Below are 27,345 nucleotides of genomic sequence, written 5' to 3'. Positions count from 1 at the left end.
CTACCAGTACAAGCTAGATTTGAACTAGCAGCCTAGCACATTTACATTCCCCTGAGCCTGCCAGTTCCTCACAGGTTTTACGATCCTTTTAGTGAGTTCCTTTTCACATATCCTACCATTTTTGTGAACATAGGCTGAGGTGCTTAGAACATGGGTTCTCAGCCTGGGGCTCAGAGCCTCCAGCTGGGGCACAATCGGGTTCAGGGGAGTCACAAACACTGTCCCTTCCTTTATAGCTAGATGGGGTGGACGGGGAATCCCGAAACTTTTTCTGGTGTAATGTCAGGTCACAGCATGGAAAAGATTGCAAGCTACTGGGCAATTAAAGGACAAGTGGACCTGCCTCTCCCCATAGCTTTAGGACCTACCCCATTAAGACATCTAAGGTAAAATGATAAGGGTCCTGGGGCTAGGGTGTGGGGATCAGGCATGGCAGAGAAAGGATGTACCTAGAGCTCTCCAAATAATCTGCCAGGCACTGGTTTGCTTCTGGCCTTTGGGAACCAAACTCTAGGGTTTTGATGTGCAAATCAGAATCATAGAAACGTAAAGCTGAAAGGACCTCGAGAGGTCATCTAGTTCAGTGTTTCTAAAGAACCAGTCCGTGGTCCAGCACCAGCCTTTGAGATCTCCCTGACACAGTTTAGGAAGGGAGCAAGCCAGGTAAAAGGGCTCCGCAGACCCTACACCTGCCCCGGGTGGAGGGCCCCGGGGGCAGAGGATATGCACTGCGACTTTTACCATGGGTGGGCTGAGGCTCCGAGGCCCTGTCCCTTGGCTGGAGCTGGGTCAGGGAGAGCCACACAGGCAGCTGTGGGGAGCCACAAATCCTCCAACTGCCCTGGGCAGGGGGCCCACGTGGAGAGGACATGGCTTGAGGGTAGCTCTTGGCCCCCACAACCCAAGCATGTGGAGGGTCTGTGGCTCCCTGCGGCCTGCTCCACCTTCTGGCTTGCCTGGGGATGGGGCCTTGGGCGGAAAGGGTGGGGTGGGGTGGCTGCCCCTGCCCCAATTTTGGGAAGGCTCCACCATTGCTGCTCTGATATCAAAAGGTTGAGAAACACTGATTCTAGTCTATCCCCCTGTGCTGAGGAAGGACCAAATATACCAAAACCCAGGGCTGTCCCTAGCTATTCTGGGGCCCAACGCAGCCCCCCTGTGGAGGGGGTTGTGTGGGGGTCCCCAGGCATCTGCGGGGGGGAGGGGGCTGGCTTTGGGGGCAGGAAGGAACCGCTCCCCAGCACTCACCAGCAGCACAGCTGGGGCTAGGTCGCTGCACACCCGCCGCCCGTGAGTGCAGCCACGGCCCTGCTGCAGAGTTCAGGGGAGTAGGGGTGGGAAGAGGTGGGGCGGGGGTGGAGCAGGGGCAGCGGCCCTGGGGAAGAGCTGGAGTAGAGGGTTGGAGCAGCTGAGTAAGGCCGGCCCTGCCAAAACTATCCCTGACAGGTGTTTGTCCAATTGGTTCTTAAAAACCTCCAGTGATGGGGATTCCACAACCTCCCTAGGGAATCTATTCCAGTATTTAACTATCCTTATAGTTAGAAAGTTTTTCCTAATAGCTAACTTAAGTCTCCCTTGCTGCAGATTAAGCCGATTACTTCTTGTCCTACCTTCAATAGACCTGAAGAACATTTGAACACTGTACTCTTGATAACAGCCCTTAACATATTTGAAGACTCTTTCAGGTCCCCTCCCCCACCCAGTCTTCTTCAAGCACTACAGGGTTAAACCTATTGAAAGAGAGAGCAGAATCCATACAAATGATCCCATTACTTTCTGTACCTCTCCCCAAAGTAGAGCTTGCTGAATAACAGATATTTCGATTTGCTGGCACTTCAAAAAAAAATCTATATAAAAAAATCATTTCCGGTCGAATGAAATGCTACATTTGATCCCAAACAAAGTATTGTGCTTCAATTTCAAATATTTTTTGTTTTAATTTTTTTTCAAAAATAGAGAAAATTTCTGAATGAAAAGTTATTTTGAAATAGAAAAATTGAAATATTTGAGTTTGATATTTTCCAAGTGAGGGTTTGGATTTGTTCAGATATTTTTTTTTCTGACTGAAACAATTTAGCAAACTAGACACAAATTGGGGAAATCTTTTGGGATTGCCGAATGTGCATTTTTTAAGGAAAAAAGGTTCTGGTCAAAAAATTTCACCCAACTGTACCCCAAATAGACTGAAATCTAGACTAGAGGCAGCCCATGCATGTCAGAACCAAGCAGATAAAAAGGGATTAGGGTGGGCACATGTCATCTAGACAGTAATACGTTTCCCCCTGCAGTCCCCTTTCAGAGCAGGAGTGGGGTTTTTATTCTCCCCAAGTTAATGTGAGATCAGTTGTCTGTGCCTTTTGTTTTGAGAGCTATTTATTGAAAGCTCCAATTGGCAAAGCTGGGGGAGGGAAGAGAGCAGAAAGCCAGGAGTTAATAGCCATTCACAGTTAGTAACAGACTTCATTTGCAACACATCTGAAAAATGCCAGCATTATCAGACAAAGGATCTAACTTTTTCTGCCAAGGATTTGTAATTTTGTGTTTATTTTCAGACCCTCCTCCAAATAAATCATTACTGGAATGTGGGGAAGTGTCTGTTCCCCCTGCGGATGTGCTGAGCTTCAGAGGGGTGTGTGTGTGTGTACAAAACATGAAAACTCTCAAAATAATACTAATGGGAATTACCCATGTAAATTAGAGATTAATAGACTCCAAGGAATGAGTTACTGTGTGTGGCGGGGGTTCATACTTCCTAAATAGAGGATTCTGTGCCTACTGCATAGGGCAAAGACTGGGAGTCACGACACTGGAGTTCTATTTCCAGTTCCAGCTGTGACTCTGCGTGACTGCTCAATGCCTCAGCTTCCCCATTGGCAAAGCAGCTGTAATGACTTACCGAACTTGTAGAAATGTTGCAAGGCTTATTTGATGTTTGTATGAAGCATTTTGACGTCTTTGGACAAAAGGCGCTGTAGAAGTGCAAAGCATGATCAGCTGTGGCTTCTTTGGGCTCTGTGCATGGAGTGAGAGGTGGGCGATCTTTATGCTCCAAAAGCCACATCCAGTGATTTTCCACAGAGATTAATCGTCAGGGACACAACCAATCATTCTCCAAAAGTGTCACGGACATAAAACACATGTCCCTCTTATTAAGCAGCCTTAACAAAATAAGAATCAGGTTTCTTCCCCCCCACACCTCCTTTATTCACATTTTTGATGGCAGCTGTTAGGGGTTCTCCTACTTCACCTTTAACAGGATATTAATAAAAAGAAGCTCTCTAAGCTTCCCATGCTGGGGTGAGGATGAGTCAGACTCCGTCTCTAAACGAAGACATCTCCTGCAATATTCCTCTCTCCAGACTAATAACTGACAATGTATGCCTTCCACATTAATGATAAGGGTACAAGGGGAAACAGACTGCTCGCCTGTTCCACTGACATTACACTCGTCAATGTACCCACCAACTTCCCCTAAGGCAACAGAGCTAGTAATGGGTTCCTCTAACTGCCTCCTGCATCAAACCTGACACTGGCCGCTTTCTTCCCTTTTCCCACCACTCAGCTTACCGCTCTGTCATTGTCATTGATTTTGACTTAAAAGAAAATAATAGTAAAAATAAAAAGCCTCCCCATACTCTTAGGATTGTAAGTTAGTGAAGAGCAGCCACTGGGAGCAGAGCAGGAGAGAGGAAGGCGGAGGGGCTCTCTCTTGCGGTGTCTGCGTCTGAGCTGGGGAGAGACAAAGCGGGGATGCTGTGACCACTTGCAGGGCTGAGTGGACAGTGAGGCTTATGCCACAGGGACAGCCCTCGTACCAGGATTCACAGGGATGGTACCTACTGACGGCACAGTAACCTCTCCCCTTTACCTATCAGGATTCACAGGAATGATGCCCAGCCAAACAGGTTGCTCTGTCACTGATTTTCGTAGTGGTGACAGGGTTTGCTTTGGTTTTGCACTGATGTTAAGAGCACTGGGCCTCTGAGGGAGGGGTGACTCTTCTAACTCTGTCATCATCCCAACCTCAAAAGCATGCTGAGGGTACCCTCCTTATCCACCAACTGCAAGAAGGAGAAGGAGAAGGGAAGGTTCCTGGAGGGCTCTTTCTTCCCCAAATGTCTGCTCTAAGACTGTGGAGGAAGGACGTTTCTCCTCCCCAGCTCCTGAGAGATAAGGTTATCTCAGCAAATCTTACAAGCTCCTTGAGAGCTGGAAGTGGGAGAGTCTGAGGTTAGTCAGGGCCTGCTGGTCAGCACGAGGGAGGTTGTGTTCCTTTCACTTAGCAGCCAGGCCCAGCTGAATGACTCTTGCTGTTCTAGAGTGAGTATGATGCAGTGGTTACACCAACAGCCTGGTAACTGGGACTCCTGGGTTCTCCCCATAAGTCTAGCCCTGGTTCCCTGTCAGCTCCTCTGTCTCTGTTTGTAACATGGGTGTGACACTTCCTCGCTCATGCCAGTGCTATAAAAACCTCCCTTTGTGCTTGTGCTTTGGCTGGGCTGTTTCCTTTAATTCCTTCTCTCTGGTATCTCTCCTCTAGGATCCAGAGTCAGCAGTGATTTGGGGCCTGGGCACGCCTAGGTCTAGAGGAGGACATCTCTTCGGACACCTCTAGGCAACCTCATTAGCTCCCCATTGCGTCTCATTCCTCCATCTACCTAAGTGGTGACCCCAGAGATATACCTCTCCTTATGCTATGGTATAGGGCTGTGGGATGGTGAGTGGGTGCTTAACCATGGAGAAGTAAGTGGATTTCCCTTGGGGAAATGAGGAGGAGGGCTGAGGGAGGTGACCTTGTTAGATCCCAAAAGTGGGAGGGAAAACATTAGGCTTCAGGGTGGTACAAACTATCATTCACTACTATCATGGGCTTCTATGGTAAGTCCCAATAAAGTAGTCTATGCATGCCTGGTAGGGGGTGGCTTTCTGCTAATAACCTCCGATTTATGCTCTGTCTGGTTTCCAGGTGAACTGTTGTGTGCAACAACGTTCTACAAGAAAAAAATTAAGTTTTAAATCAAGTATACTCCATGTACTCCCTGTGTCCTTCTCTGATGCTTTGGGCGGCAAAGATACAGGGTGAAGATAGGGGGTAATGGGGTCAAACCCTGGATGTGGCTAACATATGTTAAGAACACACCAATGTTCTTAGTGAAGAGAAGATGTCACAGCCAGTACATTCTGATGGGCAGGAGCATTGTAGGCTGGCACTAGGAGGCTCCGGTCTGACTTCCATGCCAGTGCTGGTTGTCTGCATTGGCACCACAGTGGTACAAAGTAACATGGTGGTGGATGACTTTGTGTTTAGTCTTGGTCAGAGTAAGTATGTTCAAGACTTAACACAATCCAGTCCGTGACAGCAGTAAATGAAACTGAGAATCATTCACCAGTTGGTTGGCTGCTACCTGAAATGAATTTCGCTCCAGTTCTTAGTGAACAGGCATCCTTTTCATCGCAAACACTAACACACCAATGTTAGCAGGGTCAGTGGTGAAGTTACTATGAAAGGGAGAAGGAAAGAGAGGTATGTCTGAGCACTATATTTTAAACCTGTGGACAGTGGAAGACTGTTAGTTTTTCTTCCCTGCAGATCAAATCCACTTTGGACACAGCAAACAAGTATAAATGCAGGATCGATCTTCAGATGCAAGATATAGACCACTGTAGACTTGCAAAGTATCTATACTGCACTTCCATTCAGCTGGAGCAATGAAGGCACAGTTGGCCTTTGGCATTTTAACCGCCATGCTGTCTAGCTCTGCTCTGAGCAGATCTACAGGACGCCATGGTTAAGTATACCAGAGGCTGCTGACGCTTTGCACATAGCAGAGTTTTCACCACTGGTATCACCAGTGGAGCTGCAGAACTGGGGAATGGTTCAGAAAAACACCTAGTGTTGATGGAGACAATGTGTATCCCCTTCTAGTGACTGGTTCACGTATGAGGCTTTGAGTGAATCTCCTGGAGAAAGCGTTTACTAACCAGAACATTTGTGGAAATAGCGAATTGTATGTGACTATCTGAGAATATCTGCCCAAAGCTATTTTGAATTCATTAAACACAGTGTTTGCCCCACACCTCTATGAGCTAGACTCATCCAATCAAGGATCAGAAACAACATCAGGTGACCCATTTGTCCAATCAAACACCTAACTAATGCAGCTTGAATTGTGAATCTCAAACACACACAACAAACAGCTTGCAAACAAGCTGCAGACCAAAGGTAATTGGTAGGAATTATTTGGGTAATAATTCTAAATAATGAATAAATCTGAGAAAACTGCAAGCTGTTCACAGACAATTCACCAACATGGAAAAAAGGCTGAATCAGCCCAACAGTTTATTCACTGTAAATTATTTATTCAGCTGTAGCTGTAACCTTATTTAAAGCATTAGTACCCAATTAGGCAACTGTTCATCATTCAGCACATTCTAGTCCATTATAGGAGGAACAATCTCTTCAGTGTCCAGCACTGTACATTCTGTAATTTGGATACTTTGCCCTTACGTATGGCAGCATTGCCCAGGTGAAGACCTCGAAGAGCTGCACAAATGTTAACCAGTTTAGCTTCACAAGACTCCCAGGAGGGAGATAAGTATTGTTTATCTTCATTTTATAAATAGGGAAACAGAAGCACAGATTGGTTAGGGTTGTAATGTTCAGAAATGGCCTTTAATGGTGGGTACCTCCTTTTGTATTCTTTGCATGCCCAATTTGGGACACTTAGAGCCTGATTCTCAGAGCTTGATTGCACTGAGTTGCAGATACTCAACATCTCTGAAAATCAGGCCCTGGGTATCTCAAGTTGAGCACCCCAAAGTTGAAGGAGGACCCCAAAATTAGAGGCCACTTTTGAAAATGTTGGATTTTGGGACTTTCCCCGAGGTCAAAGAGCAAATCTTTGTCTGCGAGGAAAATCGGATCTAGCTCTCCTTTCGCCCATTGCGGTAACCACAAGCCTCTCTCTATTAGCTACAGCTTCTGCAAAGCCTGTGCAAAAAAGAATAGCACTTCCCCAAAACACATTTTACCTATGCTGCCTCAAGACTCCCCTGCAAGTGGTCAGAGCCTCTCAGACAAACAGTAAGTACAGAACAGTGTCAGCAGTCGAACATCAGAGCCGAGCATACCAGGTTCTGGGACTTTGGAAAAGCTTCTGGCTGCTGCAGAGCCTGGGTTCCTTTTCAGGAGATCCTGCAGCTCTCTGAGCTATGGACACCTGCTGCAAGGTCATCACCCCACTGCGTTCAGCATGCGCCATTGGAGCTGTCTGAATGGGGGTGGGGGTGGGGATGAAAAACAGAGAATAGACAGGTTTGATATGAAGTTTCCAATTGAAAAAAAGCAGATAGGGAATTGAGCCTTCCCCTCCCCTTGTTTTACGGGGGAGAGTGGGGTATGGGAGAAGTGGGGGGAAATGTTTCCCACATTGTCACAAAAGGGGCAACACCTTTATGAGAATGATTGTAACGTAATGCTCTAGACTAAAGCTGGCTGTGGCTGAAACAGTTAATTACTGCTCAGCTGTTTGACGCCTTTAATGACTCTGATTAATTTCTCTCCCCTTTTTAAGCATTCTCTGCATAAGTGATTTGCTCCTCCACCCCTCTCCTTTTCTCTTTGCAGAGCTGTTTAGGCAAGGCGCTGTGCTGGAGTTTTTCGTTCCATTCTGCGCTGCTTACCTAGCACTGCAGCAAAGCTCCCGTAAACCCAAATCCCCGGCCTGTCGTATATGGTGCTCTGAGCCATGGCAGGGCAGTGAAAGCCATCTTGGCATTGTCCTTCTGTTTTAGGATCCTTTCTGGCATCAGAGCTCAGGGACTTGTTTTTTAACGGAGTGAATGTCTTCCTAGAACAGTGAGTGAGTGCATAAGTACCTGAAAGAACTGATTTATGGTTATTAAAACCAGAGAGAGCCTCCGATGCAGGGATTGCTCTCCGGCATTGGATGAGAAAAGAACAATGCTAGCTGCACTGATGTTTACAGGCAGTGGTGGGGGTAGGGAGTAGGGTTCCTCCAATACCTGTCATTGGTCCCCGTTTCTCCTGTGGGACATGAAAGCGAAGAAGGGTCTGTGTGTGCACCCATATCTAGAGGGAGTGCTGCACAATCATATTCCTGACCGCTGTGTTGCTGTGATCTACATATACCGCATGGCATTCCACTGATCTGGGGAGTCAGAGAGTCCCAGTTAAAGTGAGCTCAAGGCTCTGTCCTGCCCCCTCCCCCTTGCCCATTCCCTGCTTAGTGGCCTGCTCTGTGACCTCCTTCCAGGCAGGGAGGAGGCAAGTTTCCTTTCTGTGCCCTCTTGGTTCAGCAGTTCATCCTGCTACTATATTATTTATTTGAATGCTGTTGTAACTCCTGCCACTGCCTCCCGCTCTCCCCATTTCCCCCTCCCTCTCTCCATCACCACTAGCTGCACCATTATACGGGCCCCACAACCCTGCCGGCTGAGTAATTAGACCTCCCGATCCCTTCAATCCCCTTCTCTGTTGTTTACCGAGCACCTTCAGGCAATCTAACGTTATAGAATATTTTGCAGCAACTATGCCCATCCATCAGCCTGGGACTGCAGCCCTGATGGAGGACTGAACTGAAGGAATTACACGGTGCCCGGCACAGACACAGTATTTTAAAAGTAAACAACTGTACACCTCTGTGCTGCTTCCAATCCTGTTTTCCATCTGTTAGGATAATTATTATATGAATTATTATTATTATTATTATTACTGGTTGTGAGTAGCAGCGGATTTCTCTTTCTTTCCACGTTAAAGATCATATACTGGCTGTAAAACAGTATACGCTGCATAGCCCCCTTTCTTCAAAAATAAATCTGTCCAAAAGGGATCTGTATCATCAGCTGGAGTCAGTCACAGATTGCAAGTAGGAAATAATAATGCATTGCATTACTGCCTTTCGTCGAATGATCTCATTCCAACAGTTTACAAATCAAAGTGCCCCTGGAAGAGAGGTGGGTGTTTGTTATTAGCAGTTTGCAGTAGAATAGGGCCCAAAGAGGGACAGAGGATCTAGGCCAGGAGAACATTGGGAATGTTCAGATCTGAGTTCTGTAGCTCTAATTTGTCTCCATGATCCACCTGAGCGAGCCTGTCAACGGTGTACTGAAACAGTCATCATTTGAATTTGAACACTCCTCCTCCCCCCACTGTATGCTCCTGACATTCATATTTGGATCTAAACACCCTGGCTCAGGTCCATCGTGGGGAAAGTGAGGCATCAAGAGATTTTTCCAAGGTCACCCAGCGGAGCCAATGGCAAGGTCAGGAAGAGACCCAGGCCACTGCTCCACCACTCTAACTACTAGGCAATACTGGTTCACCTTTTGTCTATATGGTCCCCATTCTCTGTGTACCCAATCTATTCCCTACTGAAGTCAAAGAGACTCTTTCTGTTGACTTAAATGGAAGCTGGAGCAGGACTCAAGTTTCTCACTAATTTGGGGCCAGATTTGATCTCATAAGTAGCAAGGTAAATCAGGAATAACTCCAGTGACTTCAGCAGAGTTACTCCTTACCTACACTGGTGTAGCTGAGATAGAATTTGTCTCTATTATTTCAAAGTGTTCTCTCTTGCTTTCATTGTACTTCATCTACAGTATGATATAAGCCTTTCCAAAGTGTGGATTTTCTCTAATAGACAAGGCACAGCCAGTGAGATGAAAGCATTTCCTAGGTTAGTTTGCTCTAAGGAGTGTCTGAAGACAGACACACACACACACACGCACAATCATTAGTACCTTTTGCTTTGATTCTTTTAAGAGCCCTAATTTTGGAGATTGCTGCTGTTCCAGATGTCTTGTTACTTCATTTAAAGCATGTGCTTAAGCTCCATTGAAATAAGTGAAACTTAAACCCATGCTTAAGTGCTTTGCTGAATCAGGCCCTCAACTAATGACAAAGATAAAAAATCATCACTGTTTCAGAAAAGGAAAGATGTGAAAATACAACAAACCTATTTTAAAAATCAGCCACCTATTAAAAGGCAAGAGACACCAAGAATCCATACTCAACACTACACCTTCAAAACAATACAACACAAGAAGCTGGAGGAAAAGCGACCCCATTACATGTCTCCAGTTCTGTTCCCCACATGCCGAGCTATAGACAAAGGTTCTGCATGGGAAAAGTCAACTGTCTGAGTTAATGTTTGATCTGGCTTTGAAATCTGAGCAACCATCATGTATGCTCTCTGGAGTTCACCACCATGTTCAGTGTAAGCTACCACTGCTTTAGGAATAAATGAGATAGCTTGAGTTTATCGATGTAAATTAAAAGAAAATCCCAGCAAACCATAAAAATACAGGACCACATGGAAATCATTGATACCTCACGATACGGAGGTGTAGGTAAGCGGAGAGATCATACTGCACACCCAAGGAAGAATGACTAGAGCTGTTTGAAAAATGCAGAAAATATTTCGCAACAATATTTCATTTTTTCCCATCAAATATTTCAAATTTTCAAACAATATTGACCACTCTGAGTTGGCTGAAAACATAAAAATATCACAAAACATTTCAAACAATTTTCGCACATTGGATTTTTTAAAAACTATCTTTAAAAACAATCCTTTGAATAATATCTGGCATAACCCTCAACTTCTAATCATCTAGGAATGCAAGTCAAATAGTTCAGAGCACAATAACACAAAGTAAGACAACACACAGAAAACAAATATTTCTACGTTGTTCTCAAAGCAATATATTTGTATTGCATGTACACTTTTAATAAAGCATATTTTGCTGCCAAATGTCTTCACTAAGAATATGTGGTATGAAAAAAATGACTATCCCCTTTTTGTTTCTTACTGGGATTCCATTCAGGTCTCCAACCATTGTTTCATCCACCAGTACAGTAAATATCCCAGCCTTGCCTGTCCCTTCATGATGGAGTGGGAGATTATGCAATTTGCAAGCACACAGACCTTCGCTGGGCCCATGTCAAGTAACAAGTAAACCTCTTTCTTTGATGTAATCCAAATCAAAATCCCTACCTGCTCTTGACTCCTTCAAAGGTGGTTTTCTGGCAAGAGTTTATTGGATGATTTAGTCTTTGCTGAAAGACAGAGAAAATAAAGAATTTAAATGACACACAAATAAACAGTTTACCTGATTGTGATGGAACTTTTCTACCTTCGGGTAAAAAGTATCAGAGATATTTCAGGTTTATTTTCATTATTCTGCATTATGTGCAACACTCATTTACAATGAATATTACTTTCCACCCAATTTTATCCCTTTGGCAAACTCTCTCTCTATCACATACTGCAGTATTTTGAATTGGGATGGATGAACAGATTGAGATAAAGAGACACTTTTTATGAGCAATTCCACCCCATAATCAAACCAAATCTTTTCTGACTTTCAAAACAAAATTTGCATAACTTTCTCCCATCATTTTGCATAGCTTTTTGCACTATTTTTCATTTAATTCACACTATAATTGGCTAGTATGTATATATTCCACTGCCCTCTTTCTGCATAGAAACAGAGCTGCTCAGCTGTGTGCTACAGGCCCTGTATTGCTAATGGCAATCTGAATTTATCCCCTCTGTCACTCTGAAGTCCTAGTAGCCATAGTGTGAAGCATAGTAATCACCAGGTACGTTGTGAGAACACACGTTTTTTTCCTGGATTCAGTCTGGTCTGAAAGCCAAGGGGCCAAAACAGCAGAAGGAAGCCTGTTTCTGGGTTATTTCCTGTCCAGCCACAAACAGAAGCCCCAGAACTCTCACCTGTTTGGGTGAGATTTCCAATCCAGTTTTGCAAACCCAAAGGTATGGATAATTTAGATAATGGATCAGTTTGATTTGGATAAAGTAGATAACTTAGAACAGTAGCAACCTTCCCAGTGAGTGCTACACCAACTATTATTTTAACGTAATACCTTTCTCCCACCTGGCTCATGTGGCTCAAAAGATGTTCCACTTTGGTCTATTGTGTGAGTACTAAAGATATTGTAGGACTTCAGAACAACCAGCAGGGAGGATGTCCTCAGAGAGTCTAGCTCAGACTGTACGAGTCCAATGTACAATGGACATGCTGGCCAGGATTTTGGGAACTGAGTCCATGCTGTGGGAATAGCCATGCAGGGGAGACACTCGCAATAAAGTTCATTGTTATATGCCTTACTACATCTCAGCGCCTTAATTTAGAAGAGCTCCTGGGGAACTAGGACAAAAACACTGCCAAACTTTAAGTAACTTTGGATCTGGATCCAAACTTTGCAGTTCGAGCCCATCTCCAACTAGAGCTATCTCTTCTCAAAGTTTTGTCCTAGCATACACTGCACCTTGTAAATAATCTGGGAGAGACTCTTTTGTCAAGATATCTAGTTTCATTGTTCCAAAGTCCTGGGCAGGATCATGAAAAGGGTCTCACAAGGATGTTATACAACCCTACTTAACAAACTGGAGTGTGCCTCCATGAAGGAGGAAAAGGAACTGTTGTAAACTTAGGAGAGGCTATTATGAAATAAATAAAATGGAAACTAAAATAGTTGTAAAAGTTACCAATAGTTCAGTGTCTTAAGTGTCAATATAGACAATGAATTTTAATGGTACTGCAGAAAGGATGGCATCATGTTGTTATTTATTATCTGTATTGTGGTAACACCTATGAGCTTGAGTAACTATTCAGTATCCCATGGTGCTACTCCTGGTACAAACACAGAACAAAAAGGCAATCCTTGTCCTGAAGATATTACAGTCTTAGCAGATGGAGAACAAGTAACCAGCCAAAACAGCGCTTGTTTTAAGATCAGAGATGTAATGGCAATTTGGCCTGATTTAATGTGAACTTTACTTACTATATTGAGAGGTCAGACAATAGCATTTTATACCCAGGCAATTTTTTCCATGCTACACTATTAGAAATGAAGGTCCGCCATCAGTTCATTCTAGAGGGGGGCCATAATATAGCACAGAGCAGCTACTGGCTGGATGTACAGTCAGTACCCATGACAGGGTCCACAGCTGTAGATTCTCACCCAATCAGCAGAGTGCAATGTCAATTGAAGGTGTTCAAAGGTTTCCTATATTTACTAACCAGTCACCTTTGGAGATGCAAGGTCACTAACTACCTTCCATAGGCACATGAAACTTCCAGTGAGGTCAATAAGAACATAGACATTTTACCTGACCAGGTGAGATCATTTGTTCACCAAGTCCAGCATTTTGCTTCTGATATTGGCTCATGTCTTACTGTGTTAACCTTTGAGCTGATGACCTTGTGTATCAGCAACTCCCACAGATTCACTACAGTCTGTATATCTCCATTTAGAACTTCCAAATGTACTGCCATTGATTTAATGGAATTACCACTAATTCTAATACCGGGCAGAATGAAAAAGAGAACAGATCAGTCTTCATTGTAATTGCTACATCATAATTTTGAAAATCCCAGTCAAGACCCCTCTAAGTCTTCTCTTTTCCAAGATAAATAGTCCTAATTTCTGCAAACTTTTCTCATGTGCACTCTATGGTATGTCATAACTTCATTGCCTTTCTCTGGACCTTTTCAGTCTCAGCCAATACTCTTTCCAAGAAGATCAAAGTTTGAGACAGGGGTCCAGCCAAGGACGTACACCACTGGTTTAATATACCACATTTTCTGTGCCATGTTGTTCCCCTTGTAAAAAAGCATTATATTAGCATATTTGTTTGTGAGGAAGTAGACGAGAAAATTGTAGAAAAAGAAAGTAACTTATGGCCTTTGCATTCCAGGTTCAAAGCTGGACGAATCTCAAGTGAAAAATGAGCCTTGAACCCAGTGGTATAATAAAGACACTGTACAATTTGGAAACCTCTGCCCACCCCTCTGCTCAGGAAAGGGATATGTTGCAGATCTGAACTTAACTGCCTTGACAGAGACAGTGCACCTGCCTTCACTATCATTTACTCATTTCAGTTCTGTGATCCCCTCACGGTCACGAAATTTCCTCCCAATATTTAAAAACAATAACATGGAAAGAAACCATTATGCACAGCACAGATCTCATATACAATGAAGGAAAATAGGGCAGAGACCCCTCTTTAATTTCCTGTGGAAGACACTCCCCACTATTCCTCAAAATGTGAACGTGAAATGCCAACAGCTAGTTAAACTGAAATTGCTGGGCCTACAACCCTTTCTCTCTTTCTGTTAAGGTGAAATACTTTGGCAAGGAAATGGTATTTTTGCACCAGATGGATCCCCCTAGTAACTTGGTAAATCCAGTTCTTAGGCTTTGCCACAAAGAGGCTTAAAATCAATTAGCAGATATTTTTAAAGGGAGGTTCTGTGATGAAAGAGAAGAGTGAGAAAGGCCATTGATTAGGAGCTTTTCAATGCTTATAGGCCAAAAGGATGAATTATAGCTTTTTTAAAAAGTGCTGCATAAATGGGGTGATACATGGAGTGGGGTGAAGCTTACTAGCAGATGATTCAATATTACTTTGTTTTTAAGCCTTTGTGAACTATTTTCAGGATTCAATTTTCAGCATTAATTCATATTTATGCAACATTCCTGAAGATGAAAATATTCCTCCTTTTCCCAGCAGTATAATTAACAGTGTGATCTGTGGTGCCCTCCAGGTAATGGAGGAACAGATGTCCCATCAGACTCCATTTTTTTGGCATGTCAGATTGCAATTCTGGAGATGCGTAACTGGGCCCTGGAATAGGACTTTTTAGTGTGTCAGCAACCAGCAATCTTCACTTTAGCTCCCAGGTTCTGATTTTATCTTTGATTGATAACGTAGGCACATGTACTGGGCTAGCTCTGTAAAAGGCACCTATCTTAGCTGGGCACTACAAAAACGCCTCAATGTTAGGAGACTTAGAGCTGAGCAAATACTTCAAAAATATCCTTCAAATATTTGCTCAGATAAAATGATGAATTCACTTTGTGTGTGTTTACTTTCCACAAGCATCCTGGCAGAACTGTTTGAAAAAAACAGCATTACACAATATTCACGGAAAGCAAATTTTGAACATGTACATTTCGCTTATCTACCCTGGAAACCTGATTCTAGAAGCTATTGTCCTCCAATAAGGGTATGTCAGCAATACCATATGACCTATATATCCAATCAAAACCCAACCAACACAACTCAGACTTACCATACTGAATCGCCACAATAAAGGCTCATGTGTAATTTATAGATCAAGGAAAATTTGCTGAATGTATTCAGTAATAACTTCAAAAAACAAACATCTGAGAAAATGGTGAAGTGCTCGTGGATTGTTTACAAAGAGAGAGGATAAAATACAATTTTTTGCTATGAATACCTCAGGTTCCTTTGCTTATAAGCAAAGTAGAGCATTACAATGCCATTAGATATTATTTAACCCTGTACAGCCATGCAAAAAGATATGGTCCCTGCTTTAGGAGTTTGCAATCAGAAGTCATTCTATAAATACAGGGAAGAGGACTGGAGGCCCTAAGACTTGTGAACAGGCAGTAAAGATAGTACATGTCTGATAGTTCCATGGTTTTATCTTTTTTATACTTGTTTGAAAGGGAAGGCAAGGATTGGCAGGCTATTTCATCACATGGGCAGATAGTGTTTTTCCAAAAAGAGGAATGAGAGGTTTTGGACGATCAAGCAATACGATACCAGATTTCCGTACAATACATAATAGGTGGCCATAAATATTAAATGGTTTACTTATAAACCTCTTGGGACAGATGGCTAGATCTGAACTAAACCTATCATAAAATCCAAGTGACTTATATGTGCATAAGCTGTTGGCTCTGAGGGTGAATGAAAGCCCCATTTTTGTTTGTAAGTGGTCTGCAGGGAACTTGTTAACGACTCACAGCATCCTTGTCTACGCTAGCCTTTTTCTCTTTATTTTTCCCACTGTTACCACAGCTCCACAGTTGGTATCAGCAGTGGGAGCACTACCATAGGTAGTCACTGCTATTTTAACCATCATGTTGCCTCTCTAAACCTGCTCTTGGCAGCCTTAGGTGATAATGTTTAAAGCCCTAGCAGAACTACCTACACCATGGTCAAGCTGCTCTGGTGATACCAATACTGGACATTTTAAGAAACTAGTGGCTAGTGTGGAAACAACTGAAGATGTTATTCAAGGGCCATTAAAACCAGACAGAGAGGAAACCAGACGCACTTTCTGGTGAGGGAAAGAATATGCATTTGGAAGATAAAAGAAATCTGAGCCATGTGAACTGGATTTCAAACCAATTTCTACTGGGGTGACATATACATTTGATACAACCTGATTCTTTTAAGTATTAAGCCTCAGGACTTTGTAGACATTTGTAGACAAAAGCTGGGACACCAGGAGGAAGCTGCGAGCCCCAGGAGAGAAGGTGTTCGTCTTGCTTATGACAGATCCCGTAAGTAAGCTGTGGGGACTGCTCAGCAACACATTTCATAGGGGCATGCTACATTATTATTGTTCTGTTTAATCAGTCTTTAGGCCTGGATTGTTCTCTGTATTTTCTGTTCTGTGCCAATGAATGTAAATGTAGCTTTTATTTGAAAACAATCTGAATGAAAGATGCTGGCCAGAGGTGGAATACTCACTGTTGGGCAGCATTGACAAAGGCAGTTGTGAGGAAAAACAAACAACTCAAGCAGTAGCACACTTGGTTTTACATATTGTAACAGTTCACACATAAAAACAGCTCTGAAAAATATGAAGATCAGTATCCAACAAGATGATAAATAGAAGCACGAGAAAATACTCTGAAGTGCAGACACTCATGTGTCTGAAGCCTGAAATTTGGTCAAGTATTTTTGCCCATCACAACCTGCAGATTAGTAATTGAGAAGGACACTTCCTCTTTCTTATACTGAGTCTGTCTGAGACTGATCATAGTGGCAAGTTAATTAATTATCTCCAGCATCAGTTTACTTGAAGATTTTTTTTTCCAGTAACCCATCAAAGAAGCTTGATAGAGGCCTTGATTAGGGGGATAATGAAGGAAATCTCCAGTAGATTAGATCATTTCTAGTCTAATTGCAGCCATTGTTAACATGGGCTGCTTTGTGGTTCTGGGATTCATGTCAGGGAAATTTCATGAGAGTGTAAATCCACCTGAAATGTTATATTTAAGGATAAATTCAAGTAACTGCATGTTTATCATATTTCTGTCAATGGAATGAGAAAAAAAAATCAGATCAGCTGATTTAATATTGGGAAGAGATTTTGTATGCATCCTCCTATCTTGTGTTCTCTCAGTCCATGGAAATGACCGATATTTTGAACTCAAATCAGAGATGGGTTGGGACCCCTGAAAATATGGCATGTGCAGGGGAGCAGGAGGGTACTCACTAATGTAAATGGAGAGTGGGGATTTTGATATCCACATCTTTCTCTGTGTCTGTAGGCCTCTTACTAACATTGACCATTTAATACAGACTATAAATGGGGTGGTTCATCTCAGTCCTTTTCACCACTCATCTGCTTCCTTCTCTGGTGCAATTCAGTGATTCTCTGTCCTGTGAACTAGATTGTCAGGGCATTAGAATGGGGAAGGTAGTTCCTAATGGGCTGCTGAAATTACCTGGCAAACCTACTTCCTTGCTGCATTTCTAAGAGTGAGCTTGTGGTGAGTAGAACAGACCTAGAGAAAAACTTGCATAGATTGGATTCACCACAGTCAGAACAGAGACGCAGCAAGACTAACAGAAAATATTATAGCTTTTCTTATCTTACATGGTGACAATAAGGTTGCGCACGAATGATGAAAGTGCCTGGGCAAGCTCTGCCTTGTCTTACATCCCAGTGGGACAGCATGGAGTTGTCAAGGCAGCATTTGGCCTGCTGTGTGCAATGGGGTGGCCAAGGAACTGTTCCACCATTTTGGCAGTGTGATTCTTGTGTGTAAGAGTGTGTGTGTGAGAAATACATTTTGAAAGAACCAAAAGCCAGTGAGCTTCAGACTGAGCCAGATGCCCCTGGTGGCTATGTCAGTTTGTGCTGAACAAACATCTCTGGAAAGTGAGGTTTCTCTCCACAGAACGGAGAGACACTGAAGCAAGCTCCCCAATACTACCATGCTTAATTGCTTCTAGCAACAAGTTGGTGCGTAGAAGGAGGCCAATGGATGCTAACCGCAATGGTGGGTCTTGTCCTGTGGATGAACGTCCATTGGGAATGTGAGTCTGGCTAGCAATTCCTTTCTCACAGGCCACTCCTGGCTGTCAGGTGGGTCACCACTGAGCTGGATTCAAACCAGCAACTGAAAGATGAAAACCTCCATCTCCCAAACTGTCCCCCTTGCTGGTGTCCCCAGTACAAATTCCCTTTGCCTTCAAAGTCCCCTGGGTATTTTAGGGTCATTTTCCTTCTGCCCAAACCATGCAACTGTGCCAATCTAATAGCAGGAAGAAATAAATGGCCAGGCTCTGATATTTCAGTCTATTGGGCAGATCTCTCTCACACAGAGATAAAACCCCACGCCATGCCCAGAAATCCCTGGAGAACATTTAAGCAATCTCTTTACATTATTTTAAGATGAGGCTCCAGATATTTTCCAGAGTGTTTGGTGCTCAGCAAACTACTCCTGGACATAGTTACACTGATTGTAGGAATGCGCAGATACCAGAGATGCCATCCTATAAATGCCTGGATGGCAGAAACAGAAAAAGAGCAAAGGTGTGACGGAAATGCAGTGATAAAGATGGTGAAGTATTATATTCATAAATGGAAGACAACATGAAAGGAGAGCATCACCATTACCACCTCACAGTTAGTAAATGTCCCGCTCTTCAACATGAATGTCGGTTGCCTTATTTTCTATCTGGTAAATGGTAGGTGATGGGAAGAGACCCCTGCACTGCTACCATCATTCTATAACTGCAGACTGGATCCATGCAAGTGGGCTTAAATAAAATGAGAGAGGTGGGGAAGTAGAAAGTGTTTTATGGGATTAAATGTCCCAGTCTGAAGTAAAGCAATTTCCTTCGGTCTCCTGCCATTTCCTTGTGGAGGCTTATCATCTCCAGCTGGGACGATATAAAGCCCCATTTAATCGAGATCCATTTAACACTGAATCACGCTAACAAGATTACTTAGCCAGGGCTAATTCTGCATTTGCTGAAGTGCAGTATCCAGGGTGAGTAATCTCTACATGCTGGTGGCAGGTTCAGAAACAGGTTAGCCAGTGGCTTAGCATCACAGACAAAACATGGAAAGTACATGGAGGACCATGACAATAAAAACCCAGCCAATTTAGCCTATTTGGCTATTTCCTTTCCCCTATTCCATGTTATTTGAGATCATTGCAGAGAGGGTTTCATCATTACCCCATACGATCCTAAAAGGGGAATTATTTTCTTTGTCCTCTCTAGCAGCTGGGCAGGCAATACAGTGAAATCCTCTTCAGTCATTATCTGTTAAGTGCACAGCATCCTTTTGTGAGTTAAATGGCACAATATTTTTTGCCTGGGACTGAATTCAAAAGGTTTTGCCTTCCATCAGGAGATAACTCAAGATTTGAGGACTAATTGAATACATTTATATGCACACAAGTGATAGGCATTCACACAATTTTTAAAGTAGATTCTTACAATTCAATCATTTAAAAATATAGCACTAAGGGCTCTATTATTTATGATTATTATTAATGGCAGCAACATACTTCACTCACAATGTGTGTGAAGTGCCTTTTTTTTTTAAAGGGGGAAATCTGCTTTCCAGGATTCATAAAACACCATCATAGTGCAGTATAATAATTACAAGAAATAATCAACAATACTAACACTTTCCATGTCTTTACTGCCTTGCACCTGAGGCTCTCAGAGTGCTTTAGACAGGTAAATGGTTTAAGCCTCTCAGTACCCCAAAAATGCTCCCAAGCACTCCAAAAATCCATGGGCAGAGCTAAGACTGTTGTGCTGTGATGAAATATGTATTTCTTTATACATGATAAGAATAACATGTTTGCTTATTAGGTGGGCAGAGCAAGATTTGATGATGATCTCAACCATTCACTTCATTACCTTTTAGTGCACGGATTTTGGAAACATTGTGATTGTTAATTATACTGTTGTCACTTAGCCACCTTAATTCCCTCCCTTAAATAAATGAAGGGTTTTTTCCTGTTTTGTTTTTTTAATCTTTGGAATTTCACAGGCCATTATTTAATTAATTTATTTATTTATACATCTTGCATCTTTTCCCCTCTGCATAGGCAAAGGAAAACACAATCTTTAAAATTGTAAATAAATGGGACAGGCTGGTCACTAGATTGTTAAGGAACTCGGTAGAGGAGAAGAATCTAATAATGGCTCCTACAAAGCTCTGCCTTCTTCAGGACCTGATCCAAAGCCCAGTGCTGTCAGTGGAAAGTTCCACATATTGACTTCAGTTGCCTTTGGATCAGGCCCTCACTGTACTTCTGACACGTTACTTAGCTAGGTTAGACATGAGTGCATGCACAGCATAGCCTACTTTCACTTAAATATTAAGCATAAAAAATTCATAGCAAATGAAGTGTCAGAACCTAGAGTGGAACTCAGCAATGACTAGAATTCAGCTGTTTTGTTCCACAGCCAATATCTCACCCACTATGCCATAGTACCTGCCAGCCAAGTCCTAGAGCAAGTTACTCAGAGTTAATTTTTCAAAAGTGCATGTGTGACTTAGAAGTTTAAATCCCATTTTGAAAAGTGACTTAATATTGTGCGGAAACATCTCTGATTCAAAGAATTTTTGTTAAATCAGAGGCAGGGTTCTTGGTGGGCTACTAAGAAGCCAGGACTTCCAGGGCCTCAAGCTCCAGGGTTCCAGGATCTGCAGCTCTGAGGCAGCCCCACTATGCCAGGGCTTCCAGGCTCCCTGTCACGGACCCAGGAACCTGAAAGCCCCAACTCTAACCAGGGCTTGGCTACCAGCTCCACAACAGGGAACCTGAAAGTCCTAAAACAGGTTTTCAAGAGTCACAGCTCTGGGGCAGGCCTGCTCTGCAGACTACCCCGGGGCCAGGAGGGTTTCCAGACTTCCAGGCCAGTTTGTTCCCATGCTGCCCACTTCCCAAGGCATTTTCATAGGGCATCCAGCAGAAGGAATAGCCTAGATTGAGGCCAATAATATATTCTCTGTTGCTATTTTCTCCTTCCTCCATCAATTCATTGACAGGGAATTGTGTCTAGTTGTGAAATGATGCCAGCTGCATAAACATTTTACAATTCCTGCCTTTGAAAAATATCTTTTGCACAAGTCAATGTCAAAATTTACTTACGTGTTATTTTGTGGCATAATGTGATTTTGTTGGGCAGCTAGAGGGACGCAAAGGAACGTTAGACACTCTGCATATTTCAAAAAAGTTATTTAAAGCCTTTAAATGTCAATTTTTTTTCAAAAATTTCCACAAACTTTCTAGTTACCCATGAGACTTAATCTGAAACATTAGAAAGCATGAGAATTTTTTCTGTCTTTTTTAATTAATTGGAGGGGATCAAAATCAGCCTTAAAATGAGACCAGATTTACATAGGAAGCCAAGAGAGTTTTATTTCATGTACGTACAGAGGTCATGCAGGGAGACCACTGTTATATGTCAGCTGTAGAATGAGCCCCATGTTCTTTCTAAGCTGCAACCAGCCAATAGAAGATGACGTACATACATGAGATGCATGTATGTACAATGGGAAAGGTGATGGGGTCTAGTGACTAGGGCACTGGACTGGGTGTCAGGAGTCTTGGGCTTTCTTTCTGGCTCAGTCAATGACCTAGTGAGTGACCTCAGTACCCCCTTCTGTAAAATGGGGACAGTTTTGTAAAGTGTTTTGAAACCTGTGTTTGAAATTCATTAAGTAAATAAGTGCCCAGCCATGCTCCAAGTGAAGTCCATGGCAAAATCGTTCACTGAAATCAACAGGATCTGTAATGGGCCCCAAAGTATCCAACAATAGAAGTCATCAATAATTTTGCTTTCGTTATGGTCAATTTTCTTCATATATAGCTAGCACATGCATTTCCAAAGAGATATGACTCTGTGGAAAGTGTAAGAGGTAGTTACATGTACAGCTGTGTCATGGGGCAATTGGCCCTTGAAGGGGAATCAGGACCTAGCTTGCACACAATGACCCTGAGAAGACCGTCCTGGGAGTAACTGATTGCTTATATGGCTGTTTAATGCCAAAATATAGCAACTGTCAATCAGTAGGCTTGGCAGAATTCCATCTTTATTTTTTATAATTTAGACGGATAATATCAATGTTTATTTTAAAGCATTTTTTCAATTTTGTATCTATTTAAATTTCACTGTTGCCAGAAATTCTGGGAGAGGGGAGGTCAAACAATTATTTAATGACAGGAGATACTGAGATTCAAAAAATTAAAGCTGTCTAACCATTAAAACACAAAACTGTCAGAATCACATGTCAAAATTTACAAAGCCAATATTCTTAAATCAAACTCTAGCAGCTTTTTTCCTACATTGTCTATCTGTACATTTTGATCCTCATCAATGGAAACTTTTTTTTGTCGGTTTGCGTGGTAGGATGAGATCAACATTTAGCAATAAAAGTCTAATCCTTCCAAGCCTATCAATCCATAGAAGAGCACTTGCACCCTATAAAAAGGCTGCCTGAGGCTACTCCCATGAGGAAGGTGCCTTTAAAGAGAAGAAATTTGTAATGGGGAAAGCAACCCTGGAGGGTGAGTGTCCACATGGAGGGAATAGGAGTAGCCCACGGGAAGGAACTGGGAGGGCTCCACAGAGGGGGACAGATTGCACCCCACATGAACAGAAGTACCCTGAAAAGAAGGAACTGAGACTGTTCCCCAGTGGATGGGAACAGGAATATCCTGAAAGAAGGATCTGGAAGCAGTTCTCCAAGGGAAGAGAGCAAGAGAAGTCTAGAGTCTTGGCTTCAGATGAGGGGCTTGGCCTGGAACGCCCTGTGTCTACCAGATTCAGAAGTTAGTTGGACTGATCCCAAGGTGGCAGAAATACCTGAACAAAGTCTTGCTTACGTTTTTGTTAATCTTTGTGGTCGACAAATGAGATCCTCTCAAGGGGTTGCTCTTTTATGCACAGAAGGTCACGTGGACTTGTCTATACCTAGGTGAGGGGAAACTAAGGCAGGGCTCACCTATGGCTTGACAACCAGACACTAGAGGGCAGAGAGGCAGAGCTGGAGCATCCACAAGCTGGCCAAAATATTTTGGCCTAAAGTTTTTTTTTAATTTATTTATTTTTATTTTTCAGTTCACCAAAAAAATTGGGGAAAAAAATCATTTTGGATCAACTTCCCCCTCCTTTTTAATTTTCAGAATGGCCAGTGAACTGAAAAATTGGGTATTTACACAGATCTAGTAACAAACTATATTTTGAGTGAGAAAGAAATGAACAGTTAGACAAAAGTCAACATTTCAGATCAGGACGGTATCGTTAAGTGACTCAAGAACAGTTTGATGACTTTTCTTCAAACTTTGTGGAAACATTCTCCTTTGCCTTCAGAGTAAATATTTCAATTTTCAGGTCAATCCAATTTTACAATCAAAGTTATATAGGAGACAAAACAGATTTTTATAATGGAAGCCAGCTGCACCTTGATACCTCTCCATAATAAGCTAGTGTTCTAGTTTTCTTACTGACTCAAGCAATACTGAAACCATATTTAGCAACAGACAGATTAAAATGAGAATTGTGGAAGCATGAAGTCTTGTTATCTGCAGGGTTTTCCACAGCTGAGGCTCAGCCATGCATTGATTGCCAATTCAGATCACGCAGTTTGTCCCTGTGGAGCCTCCATATGTTTCTCCACCTGGAGGAGCTATGAATGTCAATGCACCCGTTGGCATGCAGTATATGCAAGTCCTCCAGAGGATGAAATGAGAACTGACATTAATTGGCCACCATTGCCCTTCGTAACTTTTAAACATTGTCCAATTTGGTTTTTATGAGTCAGGAAAAATAAAGCTGTATTTAGTGTGACACACAAACATGGTATCGATAGATAGATTCATCTCTGACTATTCGCTATATGGAAATGTAAGGACTAGCCACATAAATTGTTCACATAACATAACAGGTGAATGCATAGGAGCGGGAACTAGGGGTGCAGGGGGTGCTGCAGCATCCCCAGGTTTTGCGCGAAGTCCCAGCTGCTGGATCCTCACCCAGAGGCTCCACTGCTGGCCCCGAGTCCCAGTTACCAGCCCGCATGTGGGGTCCTGGCTGCTGGCCCTGCACCCGGAGCTCTGTCCCTGCCCCTTGCTGTGGCCCCAGCCTTGGCTGCCTTACCCCTGTCTGTGTCCCCCACTCTTGGAGCCACAGCCCTGTTTCCAGCCCCAGTTCAGCACTCCCACTCTAAAAGGTGTTCCAGCGCCACTGGGTGAACGAGTACACAGATTGCTCAACTGAGCTGCCACTTAACCATTTTTATAGAGTACTTGGTATTACACTGAGAAACTAGTGTAGAAAATTACCATTGAAGTTATAGTTTAAAAAACATTTTCTTCATTCCCATTTCCCAAAATATGCAAACTAACCACTTCTACAGAACCTTCCATTGGAGGATTTCAAGGGGTTTTACAAACATTAAGCTTCACATCATCCTTGTGAGACAGGTTAGTATCATTAACTGCATTTTGCAGACAGATAAACTGAGGTATAACAAGATTAAATAAACTTGTCTTAGGTCACACAGCAAACCAATGGCAAAATCAGGCACAGAACCCAGAGGGCCTGTCTCTCCCGTCCCTTCTCTAAAAACCGTTACCTTCTCTCTCCCTTTCAGGAATCTATAACGTTTTATCTGATCTTATGCCATCATTTCTCATTAAATGACCACCTTCTTGTGAGACTATGAGCAACAGTTTTGTCCATTAAAACCTTATTTTGCCAGGAATAGTCAGAGGCAGAGTTTATATCTCAGAGTGCAGTAAGAGGATTTTTCCTGGAGAGTATTAAAGGAATATGTATACTCAGTGGTATAGTTTGCTAGTGAGTTAAGTTCTGTGTTTTTTTAAGGTTCAGAGTTTCAGTTTACATAAACATCCCAATGTTTGCGTGCTTACCTGGATTATACCCGAGCTATCCCAAACTCCTGAATCTCCAAAATTGGTCTGGAAATCTCAGGAGAACAAACTCCTGTGAGGTTTCCTATAAATTCCTGTGCAAATTGATGGAAGGATTCTAAAGCAAAGAGAGCCTAGACTCTGATCCTGCAAAGAACTGAAGCATGAATAGTCTCATTCAGTCTTATGAAATTCATCACATGCTCAAAAGTTAAGCATGCTCTTAAGTCTTTGCAGGATTCAGGCTTTAGTCAGCAAGTCTCTTGCCTGGCATTTATTCTTGAGGGCTGTGTTTATAACGAGGGAATAAATATCTGGATGTAACCAGAAAATAAAACAGAGACACACCCCAACTTATGTTCAACCCAGGCCCATGATGACTTGAGTATGGAGCATCATCTTTCCAAAGGCCTCTCCTGCCCTCTCTTTACAAAACAGCCATATTACAGAGCTACCTCTGCAGACCTGTGCAGGAAGAGAGAAAGATTGAGCTGGTTAATCTCCAGGTCACTAGGAATCACAAAGTGCTCCTGCACCATGTCACATCTTGCTTCTGGGTGGACTAGTAAAACAGCAAGAACAGTTGTTTTTTTATGGCATTACAGCATTTCCACTTCCAGTCTCGGCTGGAAACAGAAAGTTCAGAGATGTACATAAAAAAATCAGAGACGGGGCCAGAATGGAACCAGAAAAATCAGATCCAGACCTGAACTGCATGGCTATTGAAAATAAAAACAATGAAAAGTTACCCAATATTTTTTAAACTTCAGAAAAAAAAATTATTTTGAGATCTGGGTGAATTTTCAGGTCCATTGTTACTTTATCTGATCAGGTTCAAGCACACCTTAATTTAGGAACTTCTATTTTCTTCTGTCCTGTTCTTATATATGACAAGTTTGGGTTTCTTTAAACAAGGTAAGCTTTATTCTCCCCAAACTCTCCTTAACTTCAGGGTTCCGTGTAACTAGCATGGCACGTATTGATCTAACTTAGATACTTACATGGCCTCATTACCACAGTATCTGAGCACCTCGCAATTTTTTATATATTTATTTTCACAGTACCTTGTGAAGTAGGCCAATGCTGTTATCTTCATTTCACAGATGGGGACTTGATGCTCAGAGAAGCTAAGTGACTTGATCAAAGTCACACAAGAGGTCTGTGTCAGAGCAGGAAATTGAACCTAGGTCTCCAAAGGGCCATGCTGGTAACCACTGGACCATCCTTCCCCTATGTGTCTGGCCATGGAAAGAATTCTAGACATGCATTTTATTAGGCAGGCATGTCTTCTATGGAAGTCTCAAGGGAATGCATCTGATGAAGTGGGTTTTAGCTCACGAAAGCTTATGTCCAAATAAATGTGTTAGTCTCTAAGGTGCCACAAGTACTCCTTGTTCTTTTTGCTGATACAAACTAACACGGCTACCGCTCTGAAACCTGTCAAGGGAATATGACCACTAGATTTCTGTAAACCACTGAGGGTATGCGTTCTTACCAGCAGTGACTATCTTGCTTCTTAGCCACTTCCAAACCCTCACTCAGGAGCATAATTCCTAACCCTAGACAGGTCTGCCCTGTGACCAGGCTATGGTGATCTCTTGGTGTTGTAGACTTTCATTACTGAGTGATAGCTGCACTCTGCGTGCTTGCTTCACTGAGGGTGATATCCACATTTCGACAGTAAAACTATAATCATTTTTACCCTGTTTAAATAATTCTGGCCCTGCTTCTTGTACTGCTGCTACGAATCAAATAAAGTAAAGAAGCATGTAAATTCCAGCAGCAATGTAGGCAGACTTCATAGCACCCAGGATAAAAGCATGCAGCAAGTCAGCCTGCCCATAGCAAAAGTACATGTAAAAATATGTTGTAAACCTCCCAGAGCATAAATACACAATCATAGTGAAGGGAGAGCCTTGAAATGTTCTGACTTTGACTTTGATAAGCATCCAAAATCACCCCCCAGGGCAGTTTTCAGAGAGGTGGAACAATAAACAGCACTTCCTCTCTGCACTGCACAACTAGCTACAACTGAGACAGATGACAATCAGTTTATAACACTTACTCAAAGCTGCCACCTCTTGCCTGTTTTTGCTGAATGCATGGCTCCCCTTTGCATGTAATTATTTTGGTATACTGGTGTTAATGATGTGTCCAGTTCAGTTAGCCTGTTCATCAGTATTGTTGGTCATTGCTGTTCCTTTGTTTCTTGCCTCCTCAAAAGTCACAACATCGTCAGCAAAATCAAGAACAGTTCATCCATTATTTATCAGGCCCAGCCTACTGCTCACCTGTCCCTCATTTCAAGGCCACGCCGCATTTTAAACCCATGCTTC

The 27,345-nt window shown here is 42.7% G+C and overlaps 1 protein-coding gene across 4 annotated transcripts in view; it reads right to left on the bottom strand.

The window, feature by feature from the left end:
- TNRC6C (trinucleotide repeat containing adaptor 6C) overlaps positions 1-27,345 on the bottom strand; it is a 573,800-nt gene that overhangs the window by 378,734 nt on the left and 167,721 nt on the right. For all 4 annotated transcript variants that reach the window (XM_050919200.1, XM_050919201.1, XM_050919202.1 and 1 more), the window contains exon 3: positions 11,019-11,080. In XM_050919200.1, coding sequence (XP_050775157.1) covers positions 11,019-11,080 — 62 coding nt within the window. The remainder of the gene's footprint in view (positions 1-11,018; positions 11,081-27,345) is intronic.

This window comes from Gopherus flavomarginatus, chromosome 12 (genome assembly GCF_025201925.1).
Source record: "Gopherus flavomarginatus isolate rGopFla2 chromosome 12, rGopFla2.mat.asm, whole genome shotgun sequence".
NCBI classification, from domain to species: Eukaryota; Metazoa; Chordata; order Testudines; family Testudinidae; genus Gopherus; species Gopherus flavomarginatus.
The sequence above is the reverse complement of the archived record's forward strand: the minus strand, read 5'-3'. Positions and strand labels throughout refer to the sequence as shown.